The sequence below is a fragment of the Phoenix dactylifera genome, chromosome 3 (assembly GCF_051530095.1).
Source record: "Phoenix dactylifera cultivar Ajwa chromosome 3, Ajwa_hap1_PhDact_Kaust_v1.1, whole genome shotgun sequence".
Classification (NCBI taxonomy): domain Eukaryota; kingdom Viridiplantae; phylum Streptophyta; class Magnoliopsida; order Arecales; family Arecaceae; genus Phoenix; species Phoenix dactylifera.
This window is the reverse complement of record NC_143192.1, coordinates 49361061-49387040: the sequence shown is the minus strand read 5'-3', so window position 1 is coordinate 49387040 and position 25980 is coordinate 49361061. Positions and strand designations below refer to the sequence as shown.

At 52.5% G+C, this 25980-nt stretch overlaps 2 protein-coding genes across 11 annotated transcripts in view; one reads left to right on the top strand and one right to left on the bottom strand.

Moving 5' to 3' along the window:
* Positions 1 to 25980, bottom strand: part of ENA (DnaJ/Hsp40 cysteine-rich domain superfamily protein) — a 46885-nt gene that overhangs the window by 14907 nt on the left and 5998 nt on the right. For 3 of the 10 annotated variants that reach the window (XR_016399955.1, XR_016399956.1, XM_089929746.1), the window contains exon 1: positions 23047 to 23335. Coding sequence is in view for 8 of the 10 variants with exons in the window: in XM_089929746.1 (XP_089785872.1) it covers positions 23047 to 23284 (238 nt within the window). In the remaining 2 variants the exon portion in view is untranslated. Of the gene's footprint in view, positions 1 to 23046; positions 23340 to 24023; positions 25332 to 25417; positions 25559 to 25980 lie in introns of those variants that run through there. The other 7 variants (XM_089929747.1, XM_089929749.1, XM_089929748.1 and 4 more) reach the window with 7 other exon arrangements.
* LOC149768132 (uncharacterized) lies at positions 16575 to 20263 on the top strand. The gene is made up of 2 exons (XM_089929352.1): positions 16575 to 19203; positions 20153 to 20263. The coding sequence occupies exons 1-2, from the start codon at positions 17266 to 17268 to the stop codon at positions 20261 to 20263; spliced, it is 2049 nt and encodes a 682-aa protein (XP_089785478.1). The 5' UTR covers positions 16575 to 17265.

The window sequence follows — 25980 nt, the reverse complement described above, 5'->3', positions numbered from 1 at the left end:
AATAAACCTTACAGAAATATATTTACTTATTAGCAACATATAAACTTATAATTCATGATACAAACTATGAAGCGGGGTCATAGGGGCATGCTTGTGTTAGAAAAAAAGGTAATTTACTGATCCCCTTACAGAAAATGACAGAGATGATGAATTTTTACCAACCATTTGGAGTCGACCGCACTGATCTTTTTCGTATTACATGTCCTGTTAAACCTTCAAATCCTCAAAATGTCTTCATGACTCTCATTCAAGTCATGTTGGTCAACTGTAACTCTTTTGTAGCATCCTAAAACTTAACCCATCTCTTGATAAATTGCATCATATGTACACTTCAAATGTCCAAACCATTTTTAAAAGATTATGTTCATTTTTATTTAATGCTACTTTCTATTCTTTCTTAAACTACTCACCGTTTCCAAGGGAGGGGGAATGTTACAAACCCCGCTCCGCCCAGTCAAATTTCAGCCGGGTCAAGCAAGGCCAACCTCGCTCAAAGCCAAGACAATGCTAGTTTGGCCAAGGCCAACCTCGGCCAAGACCAATGCCCGGGACAGATTCATTGCTTGGAGGCCAATCCAAGCGTTGGCCGACCAAGCCAACCAACGGCGCAGCCCCGCGCAGGCCACGCGCAACGCCTGCGCAAGGTTTGGCGCCCTCTGCAGCAGCGCGCGGCCAACCGCGCGCCTAGCCCATCCATGGCACGCGCAGGCCACTGCGCGCCCCCATGGCCACCGCATGCTCAGCGCGCACGGCAGCAGCACGCGCACCCGCTTGCGCATGGCCTCCAGTCCGTGCGCCCGCCTGCGCACGCCCAACGGCGCGCGCACCAGCCCGCACATGGACCTCCGCGCGTACTCAACCGGCAGCGCGCGATCCCTTGCGCACACCAGCCAGCGCGCGGCCCTCCGCGCGCGGCCCTCCGCGCGCAGCCCAGCCTGCGCGCAGCCAACCGCGCGCGCACCCGCAGCAGCGGCACACGCGCGGCCATCCGCGCGCACCCCTGCCAGCGCGCAGTCCACTGCGCGCGCACCAGCAGCGCGCGGCCAACAGCGCGCGCCCACAGCCTGTGCGCAGCCCACCGTGTGCACAGCAGCAGCGCGCGGCTCTGCACACGCCCGACAGCAGCACGCGCCCCTGCACGCGCCCATCCAGCCGTGCGCGCCCCTGCGCACACACGCCCTGCAGCGCGCGCCCCTGCGCGTGCCCATTCAGCCGTGCGCGTCCCTGCGCGCACACGCCCCGCAGCGCGCGTGTTGGCGACCCGGGGGTTGCGGTCCCGATCCCCGGCCCAAGCGTCTAAGGTTGAGGGTTTGGTGTTGGCGGTTTGCCTTGGGACCGACTTGCTGTGGGTATCTTCCTCCTTCTTGTTGTTGTGGAATCCACGCCGTGTGCTTGCCTTCGGGCTGCCGGCGATGGGATGAAACCAAAGTGGGGCTCAATGTTGAAGAAAAGATGATTTCATTCCACTAAACAACGGATTACAATAGGACTCTTGGCAAAGGTCGGGAAGGGACCTTGCACTACCTAAGAACAAACCTAGGGGGGCTGATATTCCCCACCCTAGTCCCAAGCCTTTCGGCCGACAAAACAAAGGGATACAACCCTTGACACTTTGGTGGAAAAACAATTGACTAAGAGATTCTTGCCTAAGGGCCCTAATGGCTCCTTTTAATGGCCGACGGCCTTGGCTTATTTTGGACTAAACCCTAATGACAAAGGACTTCCATTTCGGCCGCAATGGCCTGGTCAATCTTGGCCTTTGGTTTGGCCATCTGCTGCAGGTGGTTGGGCGCTCGGGATTTGCTGTTGGCGTGGCGTCTGCGCGTGGCACTTGCTGCTGCTGCCATCTGCCCGTGTGCAGCCTGATTTGGTTGCTGCGCCGGGCGGCTGGGCTGGATTTCCTGCTGTGCCGAGCTTTGCTTCCTGGTTTGCCATGCCTTGCTTGCTTTGGCTTGAGCTCCCACGGATTGCTGGCGTGTCCTCTTGACGCGCGTTCATCTGGCGGCCTGATGCATCCTGGCCGCCCGTGTCAGCCTGGGTCGGTTGGCCATGGAAGAGCCTGCAGGCTCCTCCACGGATTCTTTGCGTGCGGTTTCCTGATTTGCCTCGGCGCTGGTGCTTGGCAGCCTGCCAAGTGTCCCTGGTTGTTGGCCTTGGCTGGGCGCAATCTGTTGATGGTTTTCCTTGTTTGCGCTCGGGTGTTGATGGCTGCCACTTGGCCTTTGATGCGCGCAGGGCTGGGCTGACAGTTATCTTCCTTCTTTGGCCGGGCGCCTGGCCGGCTGATGGCTGCCATGTGTCTTTGGTCGCGCGCGGGCTCGGGCTGACCGTGCCTTTCCTTCTATGGCTGGGCGCTCGGTCGGCGGATAGTTGCCATGTGTCTGCTAGCGCTCGCGGGCTTGGGCTGACCGCTGCCTTCCTTCTTTGGCTAGGCGCCTGGTCGGCGGATGGCTGCCATGTGTCTTCTAGTGTGCGCGGGGCCAGGTTGACCGTGGCTTTCCATCCTTGGCATTCGGGCGCTCGTGCGCTGGCTGGTCCGGACCCAATGCTGGCAGGCTCGGCTGATCTGCTGTGCCTTTGGTCGAGCTTGACCCGTGCGCTGCCCTTGGGCTGATCTGGCTGTGGTGCGCTCGGCCGAATGCTGGTCTGGCCGTGCCTTGGGCTTGCTGTGCTTCCTGATGCGTGCGCGCCCATGTGCGCACGCATGGGCTGGTGCCCTTGGCTGCCGCTTGAGCTCATGCCCATGCTTGGCGTGCGCGCAACCCACTGTTGCGCGGGCGCCAACTGTTGGCAAGGGACGGGCAGGCGGCCCTGCAGAGTACTGGCCGTCCTTCTGTTCGGCGAGGTTCGGGCGTGGCTGAGTCGGCTCGGTACTGGGGCGCGAGTCGGCTCCGCTGAAGGTTGGGCATGGTCGAGTCGGCTCGGCACTGGGGCGCGAGTCGACTCGGCTGAGGGTCGGGCGTGGTCGAGTCGGCTCGGCACTGGGGCGCGAGTCGGCTCGGCTGAAGGTTGGGCGCGCGCAGGGGCGTGCGCTGCAGGCCGGCGCTGGGCGCGGCCGATGGGCGCGGGCGCAGGCGGGCGCTGGGCGCGGTGGCCGTGCGTGGCTGCTGGCGGCCGTGCGGTCTGAGGGTCGCGCGCAGGTGGGCGCGCGTGCTGCTGCTGGGCGCGCGGGGCGCGCGGTGGCCATGGGCGCGCGCAGTGCATTGCGCGTGCCATGGGGCGTCTGGGCGCGCGGTTGGCCGCGCGCTGCTGTGGCCGGCTGGGCACGCGGTTGGCCGCGTGCTGTCGGCCGTGTGTGGCTGGCTTGCGTGCGGCCGGGCGCGCGGGCTGGCGCTGCTGTAGTGGGCGCAGAACCTCGCGCGGGCGCTGGGAATGGCCTGCGCGGGGCTGCGCCGAAGGCTGAAGATGCAGGCCACTGCTTGGGCAGACTTCCAAGCAGTGGATTTGGCCCGGGCGTTGCTCTTGGCCGAGGTTGGCCTCGGCCAAACTTGCAGAAATTTGGCTCGGCGGGCTGAGGTGGCTAACATTCCCCCCTCCTTGGAGAGTACCCTTGTCCTCAAGGGTGTCTTTGAGCAATGGACTTCCTTCCTTGCGTGAGAGAGCGTCGGCCACCTTGTTCTCCTTTCCTGGTTGATATATTATGTCATATTCAAAACCAAGTAACTTTACCAGGAATTTTTGTTGATCCGGGGTCACGATTTTTTGTTGAAGGAGATGCCGGAGAGCTTGTTGGTCGGTGATGATGGTGAAGCGCTGCCCGAGTAGGTAAGGCCTCCAAACCTTGACCGCATGTACCACTGCGAGAAGCTCTCGTGCATAAGTGCTCCATGCTTTCTTTTGTGGCCCAAGTGCTTTGGAAATGAATGCTATGGGCCGCTTGTCTTGAGCTAACACCGCTCCAATTCCTTCATTGCTTGCGTCGGTGAAGACTTGGAATGGTTTGCAGAAGTCCGGCAATGCAAGCACTGGTGTTTGCGTCATGGCTCTTTTAAGGTCTTCAAATGCTTGGCGTGCGGCTGATGTCCATGCAAATCCATCCTTCTTCAACATGGCCGTGAGGGGTTTTGCAATGAGGCCATAGCCTTTGACGAAGCGCCGGTAATAGCCTGTGAGCCCTAAGAATCCCCTCAAGGCTGAAATGTCCTTGGGCAATGGCCAATCTGTCATGGCCTCCACCTTTCGGGTATCAACCCGAACACCGTCTCCGGATACGACATGCCCAAGGTAATCTAGCTCAGTTTGTACAAAGGCACATTTGGAGGGTTTGATAAAGAAGTGATGTTCCTCCAAAGTGTGCAAGACTAGGTCTAGATGCCGCATATGCTCTTCTAGGGTTTTGGAGTAGATCAAGATATCATCGAAGAAGACAATTACAAATTTTCTGAGGTGCGGCTTGAATACCTGGTTCATGGCTGCTTGGAAGGTTGATGGAGCATTGCAAAGTCCGAAGGGCATGACCAAGTACTCGTAGTGTCCGGAATGAGTGCGGAATGCGGTCTTGTGGACATCCTCCTCGTGCATCCGAATTTGATGGTAGCCGGACCGAAGATCAAGTTTGGTGAAGTACTTCGCGCCGTGGAGCTCGTCAAGCATCTCGTCCACGGTTGGAATTGGGAATCTATCTTTGATGGTGGCCTCGTTTAAGGCCCTGTAGTCGGTGCAGAACCTCCAAGACCCATCTTTCTTTTTCACTAGCAAAACCGGTGAAGAGAATGGGCTAGTGCTTGGTTGAATGATCCCCTGTTTCAGCATCTCTTCAACCTGTCTTTCAATCTCTCCCTTTTGGAAGTGCGCGTACCTATAAGGTGGTACATTGATTGGCTTGCCTTCTTCCTTGAGCCGGATGGAATGGTCGAAGGCGCGCTTGGGAGGGAGTGCGGTTGGCATGGCTAGAACTCCTTGATGTGCTGCAAGTAACTCTTGTACTTGCGGTGGAAGGTCTTGCAATTCATCTTTTGGCTGCGGTTGAGGTCCCTCCGCAGCCACTCCTTGGTTGGACATCACGACGGCGAAGCAAAGTGCACCTCCTCGGCATAGGCGTTCGATCATGTTGGCTTCGCACGGTAGGGCTTCTTTGTGGTTGAGTGCTGTCCATACCTTCTTCCTTCCATTGATCCGGAACTCCATAGTCATGGTATTGTAGTCGGTGACTACTTTACCTATGCCTCGGAGCCATGCGTTGCCAAGTACGACGTCCAAACCTACAAGTTGTAGAATGTGTAAGTCTGCAGAAATTCTTACCCCTTGGACGTTGAGTCGCACATCCTTGACAATTTCTTGACATTTGAGCCGTTCGCCGCTTGCTACTTTGACCTCGAATGGCTCAGTTGCTGCTCCCTTGAGTCCTACCCGTTGCAAGGCTCCCGGATTGATGAAGTTGTGGGACGATCCGTTGTCAACGAGCAAGGAAACTTCATGCTTGCCGATCCATGCCGTCATCCTCATGGTTGATGGCCTTTGAATGCCGGTGAGTGCATGGAGGGATAGCTCGGCATCTTTTGGCAAGGGGCTGATGGGCTGATCCTCGGTGGAGTCCTCCTCATCCGAAGAGCTGTTGGTTGAGGCGTTATCAACTTCTTCCTCGCTGCCGCTGTCAATTTGCAGCACATAGGATTGGCCCGGTTTGCAATGGTGGCCCTTGTCCCACTTGGCGCCGCACTTGAAGCACAACCCCTTTTTGATGTACTCTTGAACCTCCTCTCGGCTGAGCTTCTTCACATTGGGTGGTTGCTGTTTGGAGGTTGATGCAGCGGCTGTTTGAAGCTTGGAGGTGCTTGCTGCCGGTTGAAATTTGGGTGGCAGCACATTGCGGTTGGGGCTCTCCTTGGTCCGCCGGTCTTGGATGTTGGCTTGGTCAAGGATCTCCGCCATCCGCATCGCCTCTTGTAGACGGGTAGGTTGCTTCAACTTGATCTCCTTGGATAGCCAAGGCTTGAGCCCATCCACGAAGGTGCCAAGTAGTGCCTCTTCCGACCATCCTTCAACCATAGTTTGAAGTTGTCGGAACTCGTCGATGTAGACTTGGACCTTGCCCTCTTGCTTGAGTTTGGCCAATTGGCCATGGTGATTGACGGTAGGTGAAGGCCCCCATTGATTCATGAATTCTTGCACGAAGGCCGTCCACCCTAAATAATTTCCTTCCTTCTCATATATGTTCCTTAGCCACCGCCACCATCTATTGGCCCTTCCTTCAAGATGATAGCTTGCCAAGGTCACCTTCTCCTCTCTAGGGGTCTCATAAACATGAAAGTATTGCTCGACCTTGTCGAGCCACTCATAAGGATCCCCTCCTCCGAAGGTTGGAAACTCAATCTTGGGTTTTCTAATCCCTCTTTCATGTGGTCCGAAACCTCCCTCATGGTAAACCCTTTCCTCCCTTCTTCTCCCTTCATATGCATGCCGGCCATAGGGCCTACAAGGGTGAGGGTTTCCTAGGGGTTCACTCATGGGTCTTTCCATGCTCCTTGGCCGATCCTCCATAGGGATGCCATCGGCCCATCTATCGACATAGGTTTCTCCACATTCAACTCTACCTCCTCTTCTTCTTTCCTCTCTTGTTTTTCTTTCTCTTTCACCCTCTTGATTTTTTTCTGCAAATCTCCTCTCAAGCCTCTCTATGTTAGCATTACTCTCTCTTCTTATGGTGGCTAGGGAGGTTACCAAATGTTCCAACACCCTACTCATCTCGGTGTTGTGGTTTTCTATGGTCTCAAAGAGCCTTTGGGGGCTAAAGGACTCCCTATCCGACTTCATGAAACAACCCCTTACAATCAGATTTTTTTATGCTATTACGAGATATTTAAAATCTGATTTTCAGATCTCAACAAGAAAACAATGAAGTATGTAGATCTGAAAAGTTAGAAGATACCCTTGAGATCGCCCTTCCGTGGATTTGGACTGAAGCCGATTACCCGACGATCTCCGATGTAGACTCTCAATGAAAGCACCAGTGTTGGCGACCCGGGGGTTGCGGTCCCGATCCCCGGCCCAAGCATCTAAGGTTGAGGATTTGGTGTTGGCGGTTTGCCTTGGGACCGACTTGCTGTGGGTATCTTCCTCCTTGTTGTTGTGGAATCCACGCCGTGTGCTTGCCTTCGGGCTGCCGGCGATGGGATGAAACCAAAGTGGGGCTCAATGTTGAAGAAAAGATGATTTCATTCCACTAAACAACGGATTACAATAGGACTCTTGGCAAAGGTCGGGAAGGGACCTTGCACTACCTAAGAACAAACCTAGGGGGGCTGATATTCCCCACCCTAGTCCCAAGCCTTTCGGCCGACAAAACAAAGGGATACAACCCTTGACACTTTGGTGGAAAAACAATTGACTAAGAGATTCTTGCCTAAGGGCCCTAATGGCTCCTTTTAATGGCCGACGGCCTTGGCTTATTTTGGACTAAACCCTAATGACAAAGGACTTCCATTTCGGCCGCAATGGCCTGGTCAATCTTGGCCTTTGGTTTGGCCATCTGCTGCAGGTGGTTGGGCGCTCGGGATTTGCTGTTGGCGTGGCTTCTGCGCGTGGCACTTGCTGCTGCTGCCATCTGCCCGTGTGCAGCCTGATTTGGTTGCTGCGCCGGGCGGCTGGGTTGGGTTTCCTGCTGTGCCGAGCTTTGCTTCCTGGTTTGCCATGCCTTGCTTGCTTTGGCTTGAGCTCCCACGGATTGCTGGCGTGTCCTCTTGACGCGCGTTCATCTGGCGGCCTGATGCATCCTGGCCGCCCGTGTCAGCCTGGGTCGGTTGGCCATGGAAGAGCCTGCAGGCTCCTCCACGGATTCTTTGCGTGCGGTTTCCTGATTTGCCTCGGCGCTGGTGCTTGGCAGCCTGCCAAGTGTCCCTGGTTGTTGGCCTTGGCTGGGCGCAATCTGTTGATGGTTTTCCTTGTTTGCGCTCGGGTGTTGATGGCTGCCACTTGGCCTTTGGTGCGCGCAGGGCTGGGCTGACAGTTATCTTCCTTCTTTGGCCGGGCGCCAGGCCAGCTGATGGCTGCCATGTGTCCTTGGTCGCGCGCGGGCTCGGGCTGACCGTGCCTTTCCTTCTATGGCTGGGCGCTCGGTCGGCGGATAGTTGCCATGTGTCTGCTAGCGCGTGCGGGCTCGGGCTGACCGCTGCCTTCCTTCTTTGGCTGGGCGCCTGGTCGGCGGATGGCTGCCATGTGTCTTCTAGTGTGCGCGGGGCCAGGTTGACCGTGGCTTTCCATCCTTGGCATTCGGGCGCTCGTGCGCTGGCTGGTCCGGACCTAATGCTGGCGGGCTCGGCTGATCTGCTGTGCCTTTGGTCGAGCTTGACCCGTGCGCTGCCCTTGGGCTGATCTGGCTGTGGTGCGCTCGGCCGAATGCTGGTCTGGCCGTGCCTTGGGCTTGCTGTGCTTCCTGATGCGTGCGCGCCCATGTGCGCACGCATGGGCTGGTGCCCTTGGCTGCCGCTTGAGCTCATGCCCATGCTTGGCGTGCGCGCAACCCACTGTTGCGCGGGCGCCAACTGTTGGCGAGGGACGGGCAGGCGGCCCTGCAGAGTACTGGCCGTCCTTCTGTTCGGCGAGGTTCAGGCGTGGCTGAGTCGGCTCGGTACTGGGGCGCGAGTCGGCTCCGCTGAAGGTTGGGCATGGTCGAGTCGGCTCGGCACTGGGGCGCGAGTCGACTCGGCTGAGGGTCGGGCGTGGTCGAGTCGGCTCGGCACTGGGGCGCGAGTCGGCTCGGCTGAAGGTTGGGCGCGCGCAGGGGCGTGCGCTGCAGGCCGGCGCTGGGCGCGGCCGATGGGCGCGGGCGCAGGCGGGCGCTGGGCGCGGTGGCCGTGCGTGGCTGCTGGCGGCCGTGCGGTCTGAGGGTCGCGCGCAGGTGGGCGCGCGTGCTGCTGCTGGGCGCGCGGGGCGCGCGGTGGCCATGGGCGCGCGCAGTGCATTGCGCGTGCCATGGGGCGTCTGGGCGCGCGGTTGGCCGCGCGCTGCTGTGGCCGGCTGGGCACGCGGTTGGCCGCGTGCTGTCGGCCGTGTGTGGCTGGCTGTTGCGGACCCAAGCCCACCACACCGCCAAGAAGCCAACCGTGGAAGACTTTGGGCCTTGACGGTGCCAAAGGAGGGCCAAACCATGGCCAAAGCCTTGCGCTCGCCCGCGCATGACCACGTGATGAGGACCCCCCATGAACACCGCCATTGGGGCTCGCAACCAAGGAGGATTCAAGGCCTAGACAAGGCCAAAGGAGAGCATCGCCAAGCACAAAGCCCCGGCCAAACTCTTGGCTTGGAGGAGTGGCCAAGCCTTGGCCAAGCATCCCCAAGGTCGGCCAAGGCAAGGCCCAGCAGCCCCAAGCCAAGGCACGCCCGTGCACGGCCCATGGCACGACCGTGCGCGGCCACTGCGTGCCTCCGCGCGCGCCCGCGCGCGCCCAGGCGCTGGCCGCGCGCGCCCAGGCGCTGGCCGCGCGCGCCCAGGCGCTGGCCGCGCGCGCGCTGGCCGCGCGCGCGCTGGTCGGGCCCAGGCGCCCGCCCGCCCGCACCGCGCGCCCGCCAGCGCCCGCCTGCACGACCGGGCGAGGTTCGGCCCAGCGAACCTCACCGCAGCCCGACCGCCCGCCTGCCGCGCGCCCACGCGCGCCCGACAACGCCTGCGCGCGCGCCCACGCGCGCCCGACAGCCCTGCGCACGCCGCCTGCGCGCGCCCGACCGCCTGCGCGCGCCGCGCCTCGGCGCCCGTGCCGCGCCCTGCGCGCCGCGCCTCGGCGCCCGTGCCGCGCCCTGCCAGCGCGCCTGCCGCGCCCTGCCGCGCCCCCTGGCGCCCTGCCGCGCCCCCTGGCGCCCTGCCGCGACCCTGCCGCGCGCCCAGGCGCCCTGCCGCGCGCCCAGGCGCCCTGCCGCGCCCCTGCCGCGCGCCCAGGCGCCCAGGCGCCCTGCCAGCCAGCCTGCCGCGCCCAGGCGCCCTGCCACAGCGCCCAGGCCGTGCCATAGGCCTGCCAGCCTTCTGCCAAGGCCCCAGCCGGGCCAACAGCCTATGCCCAAGGCTTGGCCATGCCTTGGCCAAGCCTTTGGCCCTTCTCATGCCATGAAGACCCCTGTGCCTTGGCCACTCTTGGGCCACTTGGGGAGCACTATAAATAAGAGGGAATGAGGCTCTTTTGACCATCTTAGGATATATCTTACATCTTAGCACTTGTTGTGTTTTTCGGCCTTAGTGGCTTGGGAGGGACCTTGTCTCTTGTATTCGGTCTTGGGGTTTGTCCAAGACTTGGGCTAGGGGAAATCCATCATAGTTTCCTCTAGATATTTTGTGTAAGCTTCATTTTGGGAAATAGAAACAATCAAGCGTTCCTCTACCTATATCTCCACATATCTTCTTGCGTTGATTGTTTTCTTCTCAAGTCAAGAGTCGGGTCAAGCTGCAACCAGTAGACCCTCCCCTTGCCTTGGTTCCCACGGTCACTTAAGAGCTTGGCACACCGCGGCGCAAGCTCGAACCATCACGGCGTTACCCGATCGGCCCGTTTCTTACAACTCTACGACATCCGCAAGGAGGCGATCGTGCAAGGCTTGGTGTGGCGGCTCGGGGCCGAGAGACGCCCCCCAACAATGGTGCTTTCATTGAGAGATTTCGTCGGGAGAAGTTCCTAGAGAAGCTCCGTCGAAGATCTCTCTCAAAAGAGGTAACGCCTACAACCCTAACAAAATTTCAAATTCTATAGTGGGTTGGGTTAAGTTGTTTAACATATCATTGCATGCCTAGTAGTGAAGTTTGCTTACTACCTTCATATTATTTGTTGCATTTGAGAGGGGGTACATTAGAAGTTTGTTATGCATGCATCGGGTACTTAAATTTTAGCAACTTATCATTCTTATTTGCAAAAGAGGAGTGAGCATTTTTCTTGTGAAAGAGAACGGATTGATCTCTACCTTGCTCATCATAGGGATGGTGCCAATGGGGAGGCTAATGGTAGTACCCGGCACTATTTGACCCAACTATTCGGTGTAGGGTACATTAGGGACGGCACAAGAGGGAGGCTAGTGGTAGTACCTCGTGCCCTTTCCCAACTACATCGGGTAGGGAGCAAATAGAGTTCCAAAACGTATCTCTTGGGAGAAAGAGAGAGTTTTTCTTGTTGTAACCTTTGTTGTAATTGAAGAAGATCGAGTGGTGTATCTTTTGAATATATAAGAAGGAGGGTCGGTTCATCCCTTGGGTGACGACCAAAGGAGGTTAGGAGTGATGATGAGGGATGAGAATGCACGGCTTGAGGCCTTAGAGGGGAGTTCTCAACACCTAAATCAAACCCTTGAAAGTCGAAACCAAACCTTTGAGAAGATATCAACTACCCTAGCCGGTGTAAATGCCCGCCTAAAAAGATTAGAAAGGCGAGTTAGAGGAAGTGGAAGAGAAAAAGAACTTAGAAGATCCAACGAAGAAGAATATTGGTCGCATGCCTCATGGCGGGGCCAAGTGAGGGAGAAAAGAGCAAGTAAAGAAGGAAGCTTGAGATCTAACAAAGAAGTGGGGTTAGGCCATCAAGGACCATGGAGAAAAGATGAAAGAATTGGAGCCCGGGATGGGGGGATAGTAGATAGGTGGATGGAGGATGATAGGACTAGCACAAGAGGGAGAAAATATAGTGAGGATGAGAGTGAGGCTAAAGAGGAGCCATTCCATGCTCAAGGGTCTTTTGGCCGGAGAGGTAACATGGAGGGAAGAAGGAGGAGCCGAATGGGAGAAGACTTTGAAGATGAAGTTGGAAGGAGTCCTCGATCATATGAAAGAGGGTTGAGGGTGCCCAAGATTGATTTTCCCTTATTTGGAGGAGGCGAACCCTACGAATGGCTAGACAAAGCCGAACAATACTTTGAAGTTTATGGGGTCTCAAGAGCCGACCGGGTCACCATTGCTAGCTTCCATCTTGAAGGAAGGGCAAATCGGTGGTGGAGATGGATCCGGGCACTCTATGAGAAGGATGGCAAGAGACTAGGTTGGACGGCCTTCGTAAAGGAATTCATGTCACAATGGGGTCCTTCACCCGTTGTGAACTACCATGGGCAACTAGCCAAGTTGAAACAAGAAGGAAAGGTGCAAACATACATTGATGAGTTTCGGCGTCTCCAAACATTAGTGAGGGGATGGTCCGAAGAGGCGCTAATGGGCACTTTCCTAGATGGTTTAAAGCCATGGCTAGCCAAGGAAGTGAAGCTTAAGCAACCAACAAGGTTACAAGATGCAATGAGGATGGCGGAGATCCTAGATCAAAGCTACCCCGCGGAGAAGCACATGTCCAAAGAAAATTTCAGCAACAATGCATCTTCATCCTTGCAACCAAGAGCACCTTGGAAGGTCAATGGAGAGGTTAAAAGTGACGACAAGGACCGACCCAAAGAAATCAAGAAGTTATCAAGGGAAGAGCTCCAAGAATACATCAAAAAGGAGCTATGCTTCAAGTGTGGGGGCAAGTGGAGACCGGGACATCCTTGCAAGACCGGGCAAGCTTTTCTTCTAGATGTGGGCAGCGGAGATGAGGCCACTAGAGTTGAAAATTCAAAAGAAGAAAATAAAGAGATGGAGCATGGTGAGGAGATCGGACATAGTGATAAAAAGAAGGAGACCGAGTTCACCTTGCATGCTTTGTCGGGAGTTCAAGGATCATCCATTCTACAACCCACTTCGAATGAGGTATTTGGGCCTTACTTGAGAGAATTCATTTTAGTTTCCTTTGATGATACTTGGGTCTATTTCGGGTCCATGGAAAAGCACATGAAGCACTCGGAGGTTGTGGAGAATCACCACGTCTACATCGAGCCTTCTAAATGTACATTCGAGTTGGGCTATATGGGCCACACTTTGGGAGGAGTAAATTTTGGTCCACGAAAGGTTGAGGCCTTTGTGGAGATCTCGGCCCTAAGGGGGGACTTGGGGTCAATCGGCTACCATCGGCGCTTCGCGAATGATTATGGGTTAGTGGCTAAGAAGAGAGAGTTTGAAGGGAGCCCGAAGTTAAGAGAAACATGGGCCGACTTGAAGAGAGCCATAACACAACTATGGCAAGTAATGTTTCAATGGGGAGGAATGCCAAGAGAAGAGGCCACTTGGGAAGACCATGATGAGGTAATCCGGCGGCATCCACTCATTATCCTTGAGGACAAGGATATTTTTCAAGGGAGGGGGAATGTTGCGGACCCAAGCCCACCACACCGCCAAGAAGCCAACCGTGGAAGACTTTGGGCCTTGACGGTGCCAAAGGAGGGCCAAACCATGGCCAAAGCCTTGCGCTCGCCCGCGCATGACCACGTGATGAGGACCCCCCATGAACACCGCCATTGGGGCTCGCAACCAAGGAGGATTCAAGGCCTAGACAAGGCCAAAGGAGAGCATCGCCAAGCACAAAGCCCCGGGCAAACTCTTGGCTTGGAGGAGTGGCCAAGCCTTGGCCAAGCATCCCCAAGGTCGGCCAAGGCAAGGCCCAGCAGCCCCAAGCCAAGGCACGCCCGTGCACGGCCCATGGCACGACCGTGCGCGGCCACTGCGTGCCTCCGCGCGCGCCCGCGCGCGCCCAGGCGCTGGCCGCGCGCGCGCTGGTCGGGCCCAGGCGCCCGCCCGCCCGCACCGCGCGCCCGCCAGCGCCCGCCTGCACGACCGGGCGAGGTTCGGCCCAGCGAACCTCGCCGCAGCCCGACCGCCCGCCTGCCGCGCGCCCACGCGCGCCCGACAACGCCTGCGCGCGCGCCCACGCGCGCCCGACAGCCCTGCGCGCCGCGCCTCGGCGCCCGTGCCGCGCCCTGCGCGCCGCGCCTCGGCGCCCGTGCCGCGCCTGCGCGCGCCGCGCCTCGGCGCCCGTGCCGCGCCCTGCGCGCCGCGCCTCGGCGCCCGTGCCGCGCCCTGCGCGCCGCGCCTCGGCGCCCGTGCCGCGCCTGCGCGCGCCGCGCCTCGGCGCCCGTGCCGCGCCCTGCGCGCCGCGCCTCGGCGCCCGTGCCGCGCCCTGCCCGCCGCGCCTCGGCGCGCCTGCCGCGCCCTGCCGCGCCCCCTGGCGCCCTGCCGCGACCCTGCCGCGCGCCCAGGCGCCCTGCCGCGCGCCCAGGCGCCCTGCCGCGCCCCTGCCGCGCGCCCAGGCGCCCTGCCGCGCGCCCAGGCGCCCTGCCGCGCGCCCAGGCGCCCTGCCAGCCAGCCTGCCGCGCCCAGGCGCCCTGCCACAGCGCCCAGGCCGTGCCATAGGCCTGCCAGCCTTCTGCCAAGGCCCCAGCCGGGCCAACAGCCTATGCCCAAGGCTTGGCCATGCCTTGGCCAAGCCTTTGGCCCTTCTCATGCCATGAAGACCCCTATGCCTTGGCCACTCTTGGGCCACTTGGGGAGCACTATAAATAAGAGGGAATGAGGCTCTTTTGACCATCTTAGGATATATCTTACATCTTAGCACTTGTTGTGTTTTTCGGCCTTAGTGGCTTGGGAGGGACCTTGTCTCTTGTATTCGGTCTTGGGGTTTGTCCAAGACTTGGGCTAGGGGAAATCCATCATAGTTTCCTCTAGATATTTTGTGTAAGCTTCATTTTGGGAAATAGAAACAATCAAGCGTTCCTCTACCTATATCTCCACATATCTTCTTGCGTTGATTGTTTTCTTCTCAAGTCAAGAGTCGGGTCAAGCTGCAACCAGTAGACCCTCCCCTTGCCTTGGTTCCCACGGTCACTTAAGAGTTTGGCACACCGCGGCGCAAGCTCGAACCATCACGGCGTTACCCGATCGGCCCGTTTCTTACAACTCTACGACATCCGCAAGGAGGCGATCGTGCAAGGCTTGGTGTGGCGGCTCGGGGCCGAGAGACGCCCTCCAACACTGGCTTGCGTGCGGCCGGGCGCGCGGGCTGGCGCTGCTGTAGTGGGCGCAGAACCTCGCGCGGGCGCTGGGAATGGCCTGCGCGGGGCTGCGCCGAAGGCTGAAGATGCAGGCCACTGCTTGGGCAGACTTCCAAGCAGTGGATTTGGCCCGGGCGTTGCTCTTGGCCGAGGTTGGCCTCGGCCAAACTTGCAGAAATTTGGCTCGGCGGGCTGAGGTGGCTAACAGCGCGCCCCTGCGCGCGCCCATTCCGCCGTGCGCGCCCCTGCGCGCACACGCCCAGCAGCGCGCGCCCCTGCGCGCGCCCATTCAGCCGAGTGCACCGAAGACACAGCAAGTGCAAAACGCAGCCAAGATTGCATCCAGACCAAGCGCAGCGAATCCAAACAAGTCCAGAGCCAGCGCATGGGTCGAGCCTAACCAAGGACACTTGCAGCCAATCGAGCCCACGCACATCAGACCCAATGGCACGCGCGCGCCCGAGAGCCAAACAAGGCAAGCCACGGTCAGCCCGGCCAAGAGCACAACACGGGGACAAGTGGCAACCATCCGCGCGCAAGGCCAAACAAGGAAAGCCACGGTCAGCCCAGCCTAGCGCGTGGCCAAGGGACATGTGGCGTCCATCAGCGCACGGGTGCAAACAAGGAAAGGAGTCCCCCAAAGGCAGTGCGCAGCCAAAAGCAGCAGCCACATGGCACGGATTCAAACGAGGGCCCAAAGGAGGAAAGAGCACATGTAAAATGCGAGGAGTCCATGGACTCTTCCATAGCAAACCAGCAAGCAAGTGTATGGGCGGCCAAGATGCATCAGGCCGCAAGATAGAAGGAGGACAAGAGGACAAGTCAGCGATCCACGGGAGGAAGAATGCTGGATCCGCGTCCCGGCCAACCAGGACACGCGTCCCGGCCAACCAGGATCCGCGTCCAGGCCATTCCGGGAGCAACCAACAGCCAGCCATCAAGTGATACCAAATCAGCCAAACCGCGGACACTTGGCAGCACTCGCACGGAACATACGATCCAGTCAACCGAGCAATGCATCCCGAGCGTCCAAGTTCCTAGCAGAATTCAGCACATGGCCAAAGGAGTTCAAATTCGAATTGGATCTCCTTGTGGCTGATTTAGAATAGTTCTGAATTTCGAATTCATTCCAAGAATAAGCCAAGGCATTAGGCCTATATAAAGGAGCCCTTAAGGCCCTTTGTAGGCATGGAATGATCAAAGTGTTTCTTCTTCTTTTCTCTTGTGAGAGAGTCGGCCGCAAGGCTTGGGACCATCGAGGGGTTAGGCCTTCAATGGATTTCGGTCCTTAGATCTTTGTTCTAGGACTTGGGCTAGTGGTTGATACATCAATCTCCACTAGATTGGGCTAGGAAGGGATCTCTTCAATCTCTTTCTAGATTTCTTTGCTTTCTTTATTATTTGTTCCTCGTTGTTCTTCGTTGTTCTTCAAGTTAGTGGAATACAAATCAAGTTGCTTTCATTGTTGATCCCCTTCATTGAGTTATTTCCACCGGCGTTACCTACAATCGGCCAAAGAAGAAGTTCTAAGCAAGGCAAAAAGCTTGCGATCAGCGGGTTAGTTTGGTGGGAAGCCGTCGGCCGAGCGGGGTTCCCAACATTGGTGCTTTCATTGAGAGATTCGTCGGGAGAAGTTCCTAGAGAAGCTCCGTCGAAGACTCTACTTCAAGATTTCGTTAAGAGATCTTTTCAAGGAGGTAATGTTCTCATCTGCAGAAAATTCCAGATCTGATTTTTGGTGTTTGGGGAATAGATTTTTTTTTTGGAGCATATTAGGATCTGGAGTTGTTTTAAAAAAAAAAATTCTGCAACCATATATCCTTGATCTGAAATTCTGCAATACATATATGTTTGAGGATCCTGCAGAAATTTTCAGATCTGAATTGGAGTATTGGAAGATTGGAGTTGGGTGTTAAATATATTTGATCCATTGCTGTTTTAACTTTCTGAAACCCATATTGGTTAGTCCGAAGGAGATTAAAATTTCTGCAGCCCATATATCTTAGTTTGAAGTTCATAAAAATTCTGCATCTTATATTGGGCTTGAACTTGTATTCGATTGGGAGATTTAATTTTCTGTTTTTCATCCTTGTGAAACCCCTGTCGGAGGCTGATTGAGTGGTGTACACATCAGGTGGGTTGGTTCATCCATTGGGTGACAACCGCAGGAGGTTTGGGGACTGATTGGAGAAGTTTCTGTGTTGCAGAAAAATTTCTGCAACAAGGTGTTTGTGAAAGTTTCTAAGAGAAGGATTTTCTGTTCTAAAGATAAAATTCTTTTCTTTGTGGATCTACCATAGAGTCAAGGGGAGACTCAAAGGGTAGTATTAACCAACCCGGCCAATTGTAAGGGAGATTTTGTGAGTGTAATCCTAAGGAGGGTCGGCTCATCCTTTGGGTGACGACCACAGGAGGATTGGTTTTTGTTTTGGAAAAAGAGAAAAGGATTTCATGGAGTCGGACATTGGTTCATGTCTCCTTGAAAACTTTGAAAACAACAACGCCAAAGTTAAAAGGATGCTTGGACATTTGGTAACCTCTTTGACCGCCATGAAAAGAGAAGCTAATGAAAACATAGAGAGGCTAGAGAGGCGAATGGCAGAAAAAAATATGAGGGAGAATATGAGTAGAAGGAGAAGATTAGAGGGCCGAAGTGTTGGAGAAGAAAGGAGGTATAAGAGGTACTATGATGAAGGTACCGAATCCGAAGATGAGCCCTTCCATACTCGAAGGCTTGAAGGCCGGAGAGAACACATGGATGGGAGGAGGAAAGGGTTGTTTGCTGATGACCATGGTGAAAGGGATTTTGGGAGATCACGGCTTCAAGAAAAGAGACCAAGGAGTCCCAACATTGACCACCCAGATTTCTGTGGAGCCGCTGAAAAATTCTGCAACTATATAAGCACAGCCAAGACTAGCCATGGCGTGTCAAAAATGGCTGCCACAGACCATGGGGCTGTAACCAAAACTCCAGCAGCAAACTTCAGCCAAAGTCAGCAATCAAAAGGTGTTCAAAGCTCTGCAGCGGCAAGCCCGAGAGAGGACCAATCATCCGGCGCTGCAACAGTGGAAACAAGCTGCAGCAATGGCAGCAGGCCTTTGCAATCCCAAGCATCATCCATGGGCAAGGAGGCGGCAGCAGCCACCCACAGCAGCAAGGCCAAGGATCCTGTTCCAGCAACCATAGCGATTTCAGCCATCTCTGAAAATTCTGCAAGCATATCCAAACCGCAGCCACCTGCGGCCAAGAAGCTGAATAATGAAAAGTGGCAGGACTACACCAAAAGGGGTTTGTGTTTCAAGTGCAGCGCCATGTGGAGGATAGGCCACAAATGTTCATCCGGCCAAACCCATGTTGACAGCAGCAACGAAAAGCCCGAAGAACATGTTGCTGAAATTTCAGATTCAGCACATGGTTACATGAAGATTTTGACTGCAGCTCACGCAGCAAAATCAAAAGAAAAGGTTGCTGTTTTCACTCCAACCACAACCCGAGATGAAGAACTATCTGTTGAAGAATCCAGTCAAGCCATCACCTTTCGGGAGAACAACCAATCAGCCGTTGTTCAACCCGAAAATTCTGCCCACATGAGCGCAGAAATTTCAGCTTCTGCGCCCATTGTAAGTGAAGATGCTGAGGAGTCTTTGACCTCAGAAACTCCAGCAACCGAAGGCAGGTCAACCTCGGTTATTGCAACAGAAGCCTCAGCCAATGCAGCCAAGGAACCAGGTGATTCTACAATGGATCTACAGTTGCAAAAGGAAGACACCCCTGCTGCAGAATTTAGTGCAGAAAATTCTGCAACTGCGAAGTTGGTGGCACCACCAAAGAGCAGCGGAATTCTCCCAGATTCTTCAAGCCACATTGAGCCAATCCATAGCCAGGAGGATGCCAAGATAGCCACACGGGCGGTGAACAATATTCAGCGACCAACTACTATGCAACTCACGGCTTGGATCGACAGATACGAGGTACTACTTCTTGTTGACAACACCTATTCCCATAACTTCATTAGTTCAGTGATTCAACAGAAATTGGGACTACGGAGTATACCCATTGAGCCATTAGAAGTTAAAGTGGCAAGTGGGGAGAAGATTATGTGCAGCAACATCATCAAGGAGGTGCACCTCAATGTCCAAGGAGTACAAATCAAGGTTGATTTGCATGTTCTTCAGCTAGTGAGCCTTGATATCATCCTTGGTCATCCATGGCTTCGTAGATTGGGCAGAGTCAGTACCAATTATGAAGCCATGATCATGGAGTTTGCCATCGGCGGCCAGAAGAAGCAGTGGACAGCATCTTGCAACAGAGGAGTTATTGAAGATCCACTTCAGCCGCAGTCATGCTCGACCCTTGAGGACAAGGGTCGTTTCCAAGGGAGGGGGAATGTTACAAACCCCGCTCCGCCCAGTCAAATTTCAGCCGGGTCAAGCGAGGCCAACCTCGCTCAAAGCCAAGACAATGCTAGTTTGGCCGAGGCCAACCTCGGCCAAGACCAATGCCCGGGACAGATTCATTGCTTGGAGGCCAATCCAAGCGTTGGCCGACCAAGCCAACCAACGGCGCAGCCCCGCGCAGGCCACGCGCAACGCCTGCGCAAGGTTTGGCGCCCTCTGCAGCAGCGCGCGGCCAACCGCGCGCCCAGCCCATCCATGGCACGCGCAGGCCACTGCGCGCCCCCATGGCCACCGCATGCTCAGCGCGCACGGCTGGATGGGCGCGTGCAGGGGCGCGTGCTGCTGTCGGGCGTGCGCAGAGCCGCGCGCTGCTGCTGTGCGCGCGGTGGGCTGCGCACAGGCTGTGGGCGCGCGCTGTTGGCCGCGCGCTGCTGGTGCGCGCGCAGTGGACTGCGCGCTGGCAGGGGTGCGCGCGGATGGCCGCGCGTGTGCCGCTGCTGCGGGTGCGCGCGCGGTTGGCTGCGCGCAGGCTGGGCTGCGCGCGGAGGGCCGCGCGCTGGCTGGTGTGCGCAAGGGATCGCGCGCTGCCGGTTGAGTACGCGCGGAGGTCCATGTGCGGGCTGGTGCGCGCGCCGTTGGGCGGGCGCAGGCGGGCGCACGGACTGGAGGGTGTGAAGGCTGGATCAAACCCATCTCCCTTGCATCCATATAAGAGACATTACTGACCCAGCCAATTGGCACCCTCTAAAACTACTAACCTCCTTTTTTAGTCGGTACAAGGGCCTAAGTCCATTAAGTTCTTAAGCAAATATAGCTAACAGCATCAGCATTAGCAATTTGAGCAATAGAGGAGAGAAACTCCAACAACCCAATAGTAGCATTCTGCCACCCGCGGCCAATTTTGGACAACAGATCAGCAACTTGATTCCCTTCTCTATAGATAATGAGAAGTAGAGAAGATGGAAAACTTTACAAAAGAGGAAAGAATAGCAGGCAGCAATGGGCGATGGCAGTCCCCTTTTCCTTGATTCCAGTTAGTGATGGTGCATGAGTCTCTTCAAGCAAAATCGCATTGGTGTTGAGGAGATTATGGGCCAGTCGAATTTCCTCCCACGCAGCCTCTGAAGTTCCCGAATGGGCAAAATATTTTCTGGCACAGGTGAAACACCAGAAGCCAAGATTCCACCTTCATGTTTCCTGAGTACTCCAGCCTCACCATCAGCTTCCAGTGACCCATTGAAATTGATTTTCAATTTTCTTGGTTGTGGAGGAGCCAAGAAACAGGGATAAGGTAGATGATTGATTGACCCCATTGAAGGAAGCTCCCCAGCTACCTGGACCGTTGAGAGTTAATTGTATGCTTTATAATAAATATCTCTTATGTTCCCTTTGATTATTCCATCAAATTAAGGCATATTTGTAACTGATCAGAACAATAAATTGATTTTGGAAGATGATTTTTAGGCTTTCTTGTGGTAGTAGAGTGATGGGTTCACATCACTGATGTTCTCGATTTGAAGATTAATCTTCTGAGGTGAGCCCTTCAATAGAAACCAAAATAAAATAAAATGGCCAAAGATACAAGGAGCTGTTTTGGGTATTACCAGTCTGTATTACAACAGGATGGAGTCATGTCACCCGGCTCAGACTGGTGAGATTACAGCTTGCAGTTTTGCACCATTATATCATTTCTTTATCCAGCTAAGATGACTCATGTCACACAAGACAGGGTAGGACATGATTTCACTTTAAACCCTAATGCATAACTAAGGTTCCCAAAAAAGACCATCTAAAACTAATCAATTTTAATCATTATAGAACAAGCCTAAAATTGGACCCAGGGACCTTTGGCTCTTAGGAAAAATTATTTAAAAACTATGCTTTTGTTGGGCAAGCTGTGTTTTTTCTCTTTTGATGTGTGCGTAGGGGTTGGGGAGGGGGGTGGTGTTGCAGCAGCGAATACAGTAGGAATATGTTTGGAATTCTATTGAAAACTAAAAAACTACAATGTTTCAATCTCAATTGGAACCATCTAAAATTTAGTCAGATTTCAGAATTTTGGCCAAATTAAATTATGGGGCTAGATTCATTGTATACATAAGTTGTTTATTCTAAGTATCTGTGTTTCCTTCATTTTTTCAAATGTAAGCGAGCTTTCATATCCATTTTAAAACTTCTTTCTTTTTATTTTTCAATAATTTTCAATTAAACTTGCTGAAACATGAGCAAGAAACCAATAGAACAGTGGAACTTTTGAAACCATAATCATCATGTCTTAGCTGAAACCAAAATTTAAACTGACTTCAAAACTTGATTAGGAACTGAATGGTAGCAATTGAGGATGGTTTTTGATATTACACTTGCTTGGGTATTGCTTTATGGAGGTTATCATGGTATTATTGGGAATTCATTTAGCTCTAAAGAGCATTAGAATTTGATACTTGTTGATTTGGATTAAATTACAGGACTTCTAGACTGCCTTCATTTGCACAGAAAACATGCTTAAACCTCTCCTACAAAGAAATTAGACATTCTGTATTATTGTTGGAGCTTCACATTAGGTGTCCTTCTCTAAATTTAAGGAATTAAGGAAGTTTTATTAAGTCAAAACCCTCAAAAAATATGTTTCTGTCAGTAATATTTTTTTTTGACATTATGCTTCTTAGCAGTCACATTTTCTTTCTCAATCAGTAAAATGTAAGTTAACGTTCAATATCACAGCAAATGATTGGTCACAAGTGTTATCCTCAAATAACAATATCACATGTCACAATAAGGAACAGGAATACAAGGAACAAAACGTTCCAAATGTCATGCATAATATAGCCACGGTTGTCAAAGTGCTCAGATGATATTAGAAGGTGACTCATTCACTTGTGGACAGAAGGACCAGGCAGCTAGGGATCACCTAACTACAAAACAACTGATAAATTATTAACTATAATGTATGTGTACCTTTCATGCGATGCTAGAGGATAAATAAATAAGTATTGTTATAAGAATCTTTGATTATTGCATCATATTCAGTAATAAGAATTGTTAAAGCTGGACTTTTCTTACTTCCACACAAATGGTTCAAAAAGTCCCAAAATTCTAAAAGAAGTTATAACTATTAAAAATGTAGAATTTTTTAAGAGAATGATTCCTGGAAGACATGCTGATCTACTTGTGCTGCACAGTTAACTAATTACCTATAATCATATGAAGAAAGCTATGCTCTAATACTAAGGCAGAATATCTTCACAGCAAGCCAGCTAAAGAAATTAATAATGATGTAAACTATCAAACGACATAATTAGATAATTCATTGTAGTCATGTAGACATCTAATCAGATGCCAAGCGTGCCCTAGCCTATTCAATCAAGTAGCTACAGAAACTACCATGCAGGAAAATTACTTCCACATGGCCGCATAAAGGCTACCAAAAGCAGATTAAGGCCTTTAGATTTGCTCTCGAGCCAAATGCATCCAGTAGAATAGCTTCCAAGAAACGATCTTGATGTGTCGGATGGTTTATCTTCTAAAGAAAACAAGAACTCTAAGATTATTGTTTTAAAACAATTTATCAGTATAAAATTTTCCGCTTTGCCCAAAAAATGTCCAAATTTCTTTGAGCTAGTGGTTTTACTAAGATCTTGAACCCCCCCAAAGTTTTCAAATTGGAGGTACACTGGCTCCAAAATAAACTCTTAAGCCATGCCTATCTCCATGTCTTTTTCGAGCTCCTTCGTCGTTTCGATAGGCGAACACTATAAAAAGGCGGAATTATTCTAACGAGGAGGAGAGATTTGGGGGAGGGGGGTTGGGGTTGGGGTGTTGGAGGGGTGAGCTTACCTCGGTCCGGACGATCCAGGAGGGTCTCGAGACACCCAAACGCGACGAACCGTTCTCCTTTCGATGAAAAGGGTTGCCGCCACGTGCGGCGGCGGAATCGCCTGGAGGCAGCGCGAATGCGGCCGTGAACGTGGCCATCGCCGGCGGGCGCGCAGAGAGAGCCCTTTTGAACGTTCTGTAATGGTGTTGGAGATAATTTGCAGGGCTCATACAAAGTCGGCAAGATAGCCAATTTCATCAATAACGTTGTCGAAAACTATGCACGAATCCCGGATATAAAAACTCCAGAACAAGTCGGCAGAGCATATGCCGACTACGTTCTTATATTCTCTACGGGAAAATCCAAAATTATCCGTATATATATATATATATATATATATATATATATATATATATATATATATATATATATATATATATATATATTCTCATTTGAATATTAAATTACCTATAAATTTTCAGCCTCAAAAAGTGATAGGGTTCGATTGGCTAAAATCCGGCGAGATAGGCTGGGATTGGAGCACTGGGTGAAAGGAAAGAGGGAGTGTGAGGAAGTATGAAGAGATTAGTGCCCCACTCTCACTATGATTCAAAGAAAAAAAAAAGACTTTTGTTTTTTTTTTTAAATCTTGCCCATGAGACCATGAGATCTTCCTCCCCCCCCCCCCCGCTCCCCTTTGCTCCATCCCTAGGCTATCGCCCAGATGGAAGCTCCCAAACAGGCTTTTATAACTTTCTAAATTTCAAGATTCAATAACTTTCCTTCACATGGATTATGCCTAGAAATTTGTCTATAATCCCTACTAAAGCAATAGATTAGTCATAAGTCCTGGACTTACAAGGTCAAGCTGGCAGGAGCTTTTCTTGGGTAAATAACTTGATGGATATTTATAACTACAACTTGCATGGGATGTGGCGAGGAAAAATTATTTATGTTACTTGTGAAGCCGGCAAAGCAGCAGCCGGAACATACAAACCTTGGAATGGAAGGAGCCACAGGTAGCAATGGGGCTCCAGCTCATCCTCACCAACTATGATTGGGAGCCAAGATCGCTTGCTTCCAACTACTTTCTTGCAGTGTTATCCATGCCTGTCACTCCTCTTGCTGGTGACACCATAGCCAATCAGAGATGGTGGTAGGCTCGTCGCCTCCATTAGAGAGTTCTTTCAGGGTTTTGACATGTTCGTCAAACCTGCTGGATCTTTGAGATAATCAGGAGAGCTGTGTCTGGTTCCTCGCTGTTTAAGCCCTAAAACATTGGCGGAGGTGGAATGAGGCTACCATGAGATTTATGGTTTCTGCGAGAACCCTTCTGCAATCCCTTACACTATGGAGGTCACAAGCTCATAGTCTCTGTTGAGCTCCTGAGCACTCTCCCGGACAAACCTCGCCTTCAAATCTTACGTACCTTCAAGATGATGAAAATGAGCTCATTCGACAGTCAACTTGCTGGTCAACAAGGAAACAGAACAGGAGGCTCTCCTCATTACAGACTCCAATACCCCAACACCCCCACTAATCTGTTCTGATACAAAACAAACATTAATGACCTACAATTTAGAGTCACTGCATGATTAGATTCCACATTATACAATTTACAGAAAATTTTCTGCACAGCGTTGAAATATAGCTTGCAAAGCTTAAAGGTCATACAGAAGCTTACAAGTTAACAATAATGGAGTCATCTGTATCTATATGGATATTGATATGGAACAGCTGACAAAAAACAGCTGGCATCAAGCCTTTACCATCCAATCTGAGGTTCAAATTGGGACCGAGTTGAAGGCACTTGACAATTGGCATCTGCAATTGAAAGACATTGATCGCCATCCATTGTAGTAGCTAAAACAAAATGACATATGGCAGAAATCACAGTTCAGTTGAATGACTATTTGCATAAAGTAGAAGAAAGCAGAGACAAGATGATCCAATCAGTAATTGTTATAAAAAAAAAAGAAATAAAGATGATCCAAATCAGTATCTCTAGGACTAGATACATTACGAAATATTGTTACTTCTCTTCGTGATGCCACGATGGTTCGCCATTGATCTTCATATAGTGAAAACCCATTATATCTCTGCATTCCACTGTTCCAAAGCATGGGTTACAATACCAAGTCCACTTTTACTACATAACTTGCATCTGGGAAGAGTACAGATTTGTCGCATAACTAACATCACAAGTATTTTCAGTGCAGACATCAATGTAGCAACATGTGAAAAGTGGGTGTCACCCTTTTGCACTCTGCTTTTGGAAGCATAACCTGAAAACAATCTGTCCAGCCTGTGAATGTCCAGTCATACACATGAGAAGTGGATAATAAAGAAAGTTTAACGAGCATAAGGCAATGTTAATCTGAAGAAATTTACCACTAATTGCTAGGTATGTGCATCCACATGTAGAAAGCGAGAGACCTCTTCCCTGACGGTAGGGACAATCGACTCCAGCACTTGTATCACCAACGATACAAGGTGGATCTGGTTTCTTCCTTTTCCTTTCCTAACATTTGACTGCAAAGTGCAGTATCACAGAAACCCCCAAAACCTTTAGTCATTACAAGCACAAACCACCGAAAAATAAGGAGCAACCTGTGCCAACATGTATAAAATTTTCCACTAAATTATTATAAAGTTCTTTACCTTAAGTCCTTTTTGCCAATTTTAGTATTCACCAAACTTTGCAATGACAAAAAAAGAGGTCTAACTTCTAGTCTTTTCCAAACTAATTTCAGCACTTGAATATGTGATTAGTAGTAATATGCTCCTACTAATGATTTTCCAATCTACACCTTCATGCTTCCAAATTCAGTAGGACTACTCTGAATACGAATTCCATTTCATCTCTTTTTTAGGGAAAAATATTGCAGAGAGCCCAACCAATTTCATCTAGATATTTTCATGAAAACAGCTAAATACAGATCGAAATATAAAAA

Coding starts and splice junctions, on each gene's coding strand:
- LOC149768132 (XM_089929352.1), top strand. CDS start 17,266: ATGGAGTCGGACATTGGTTCATGTCTCCTTGAAAACTTTGAAAACAAC. Junction 19,204..20,152: donor GTTTCCAAGGGAGGGGGAAT/GTTACAAACCCC, acceptor CCTTCTCTATAG/ATAATGAGAAGTAGAGAAGA.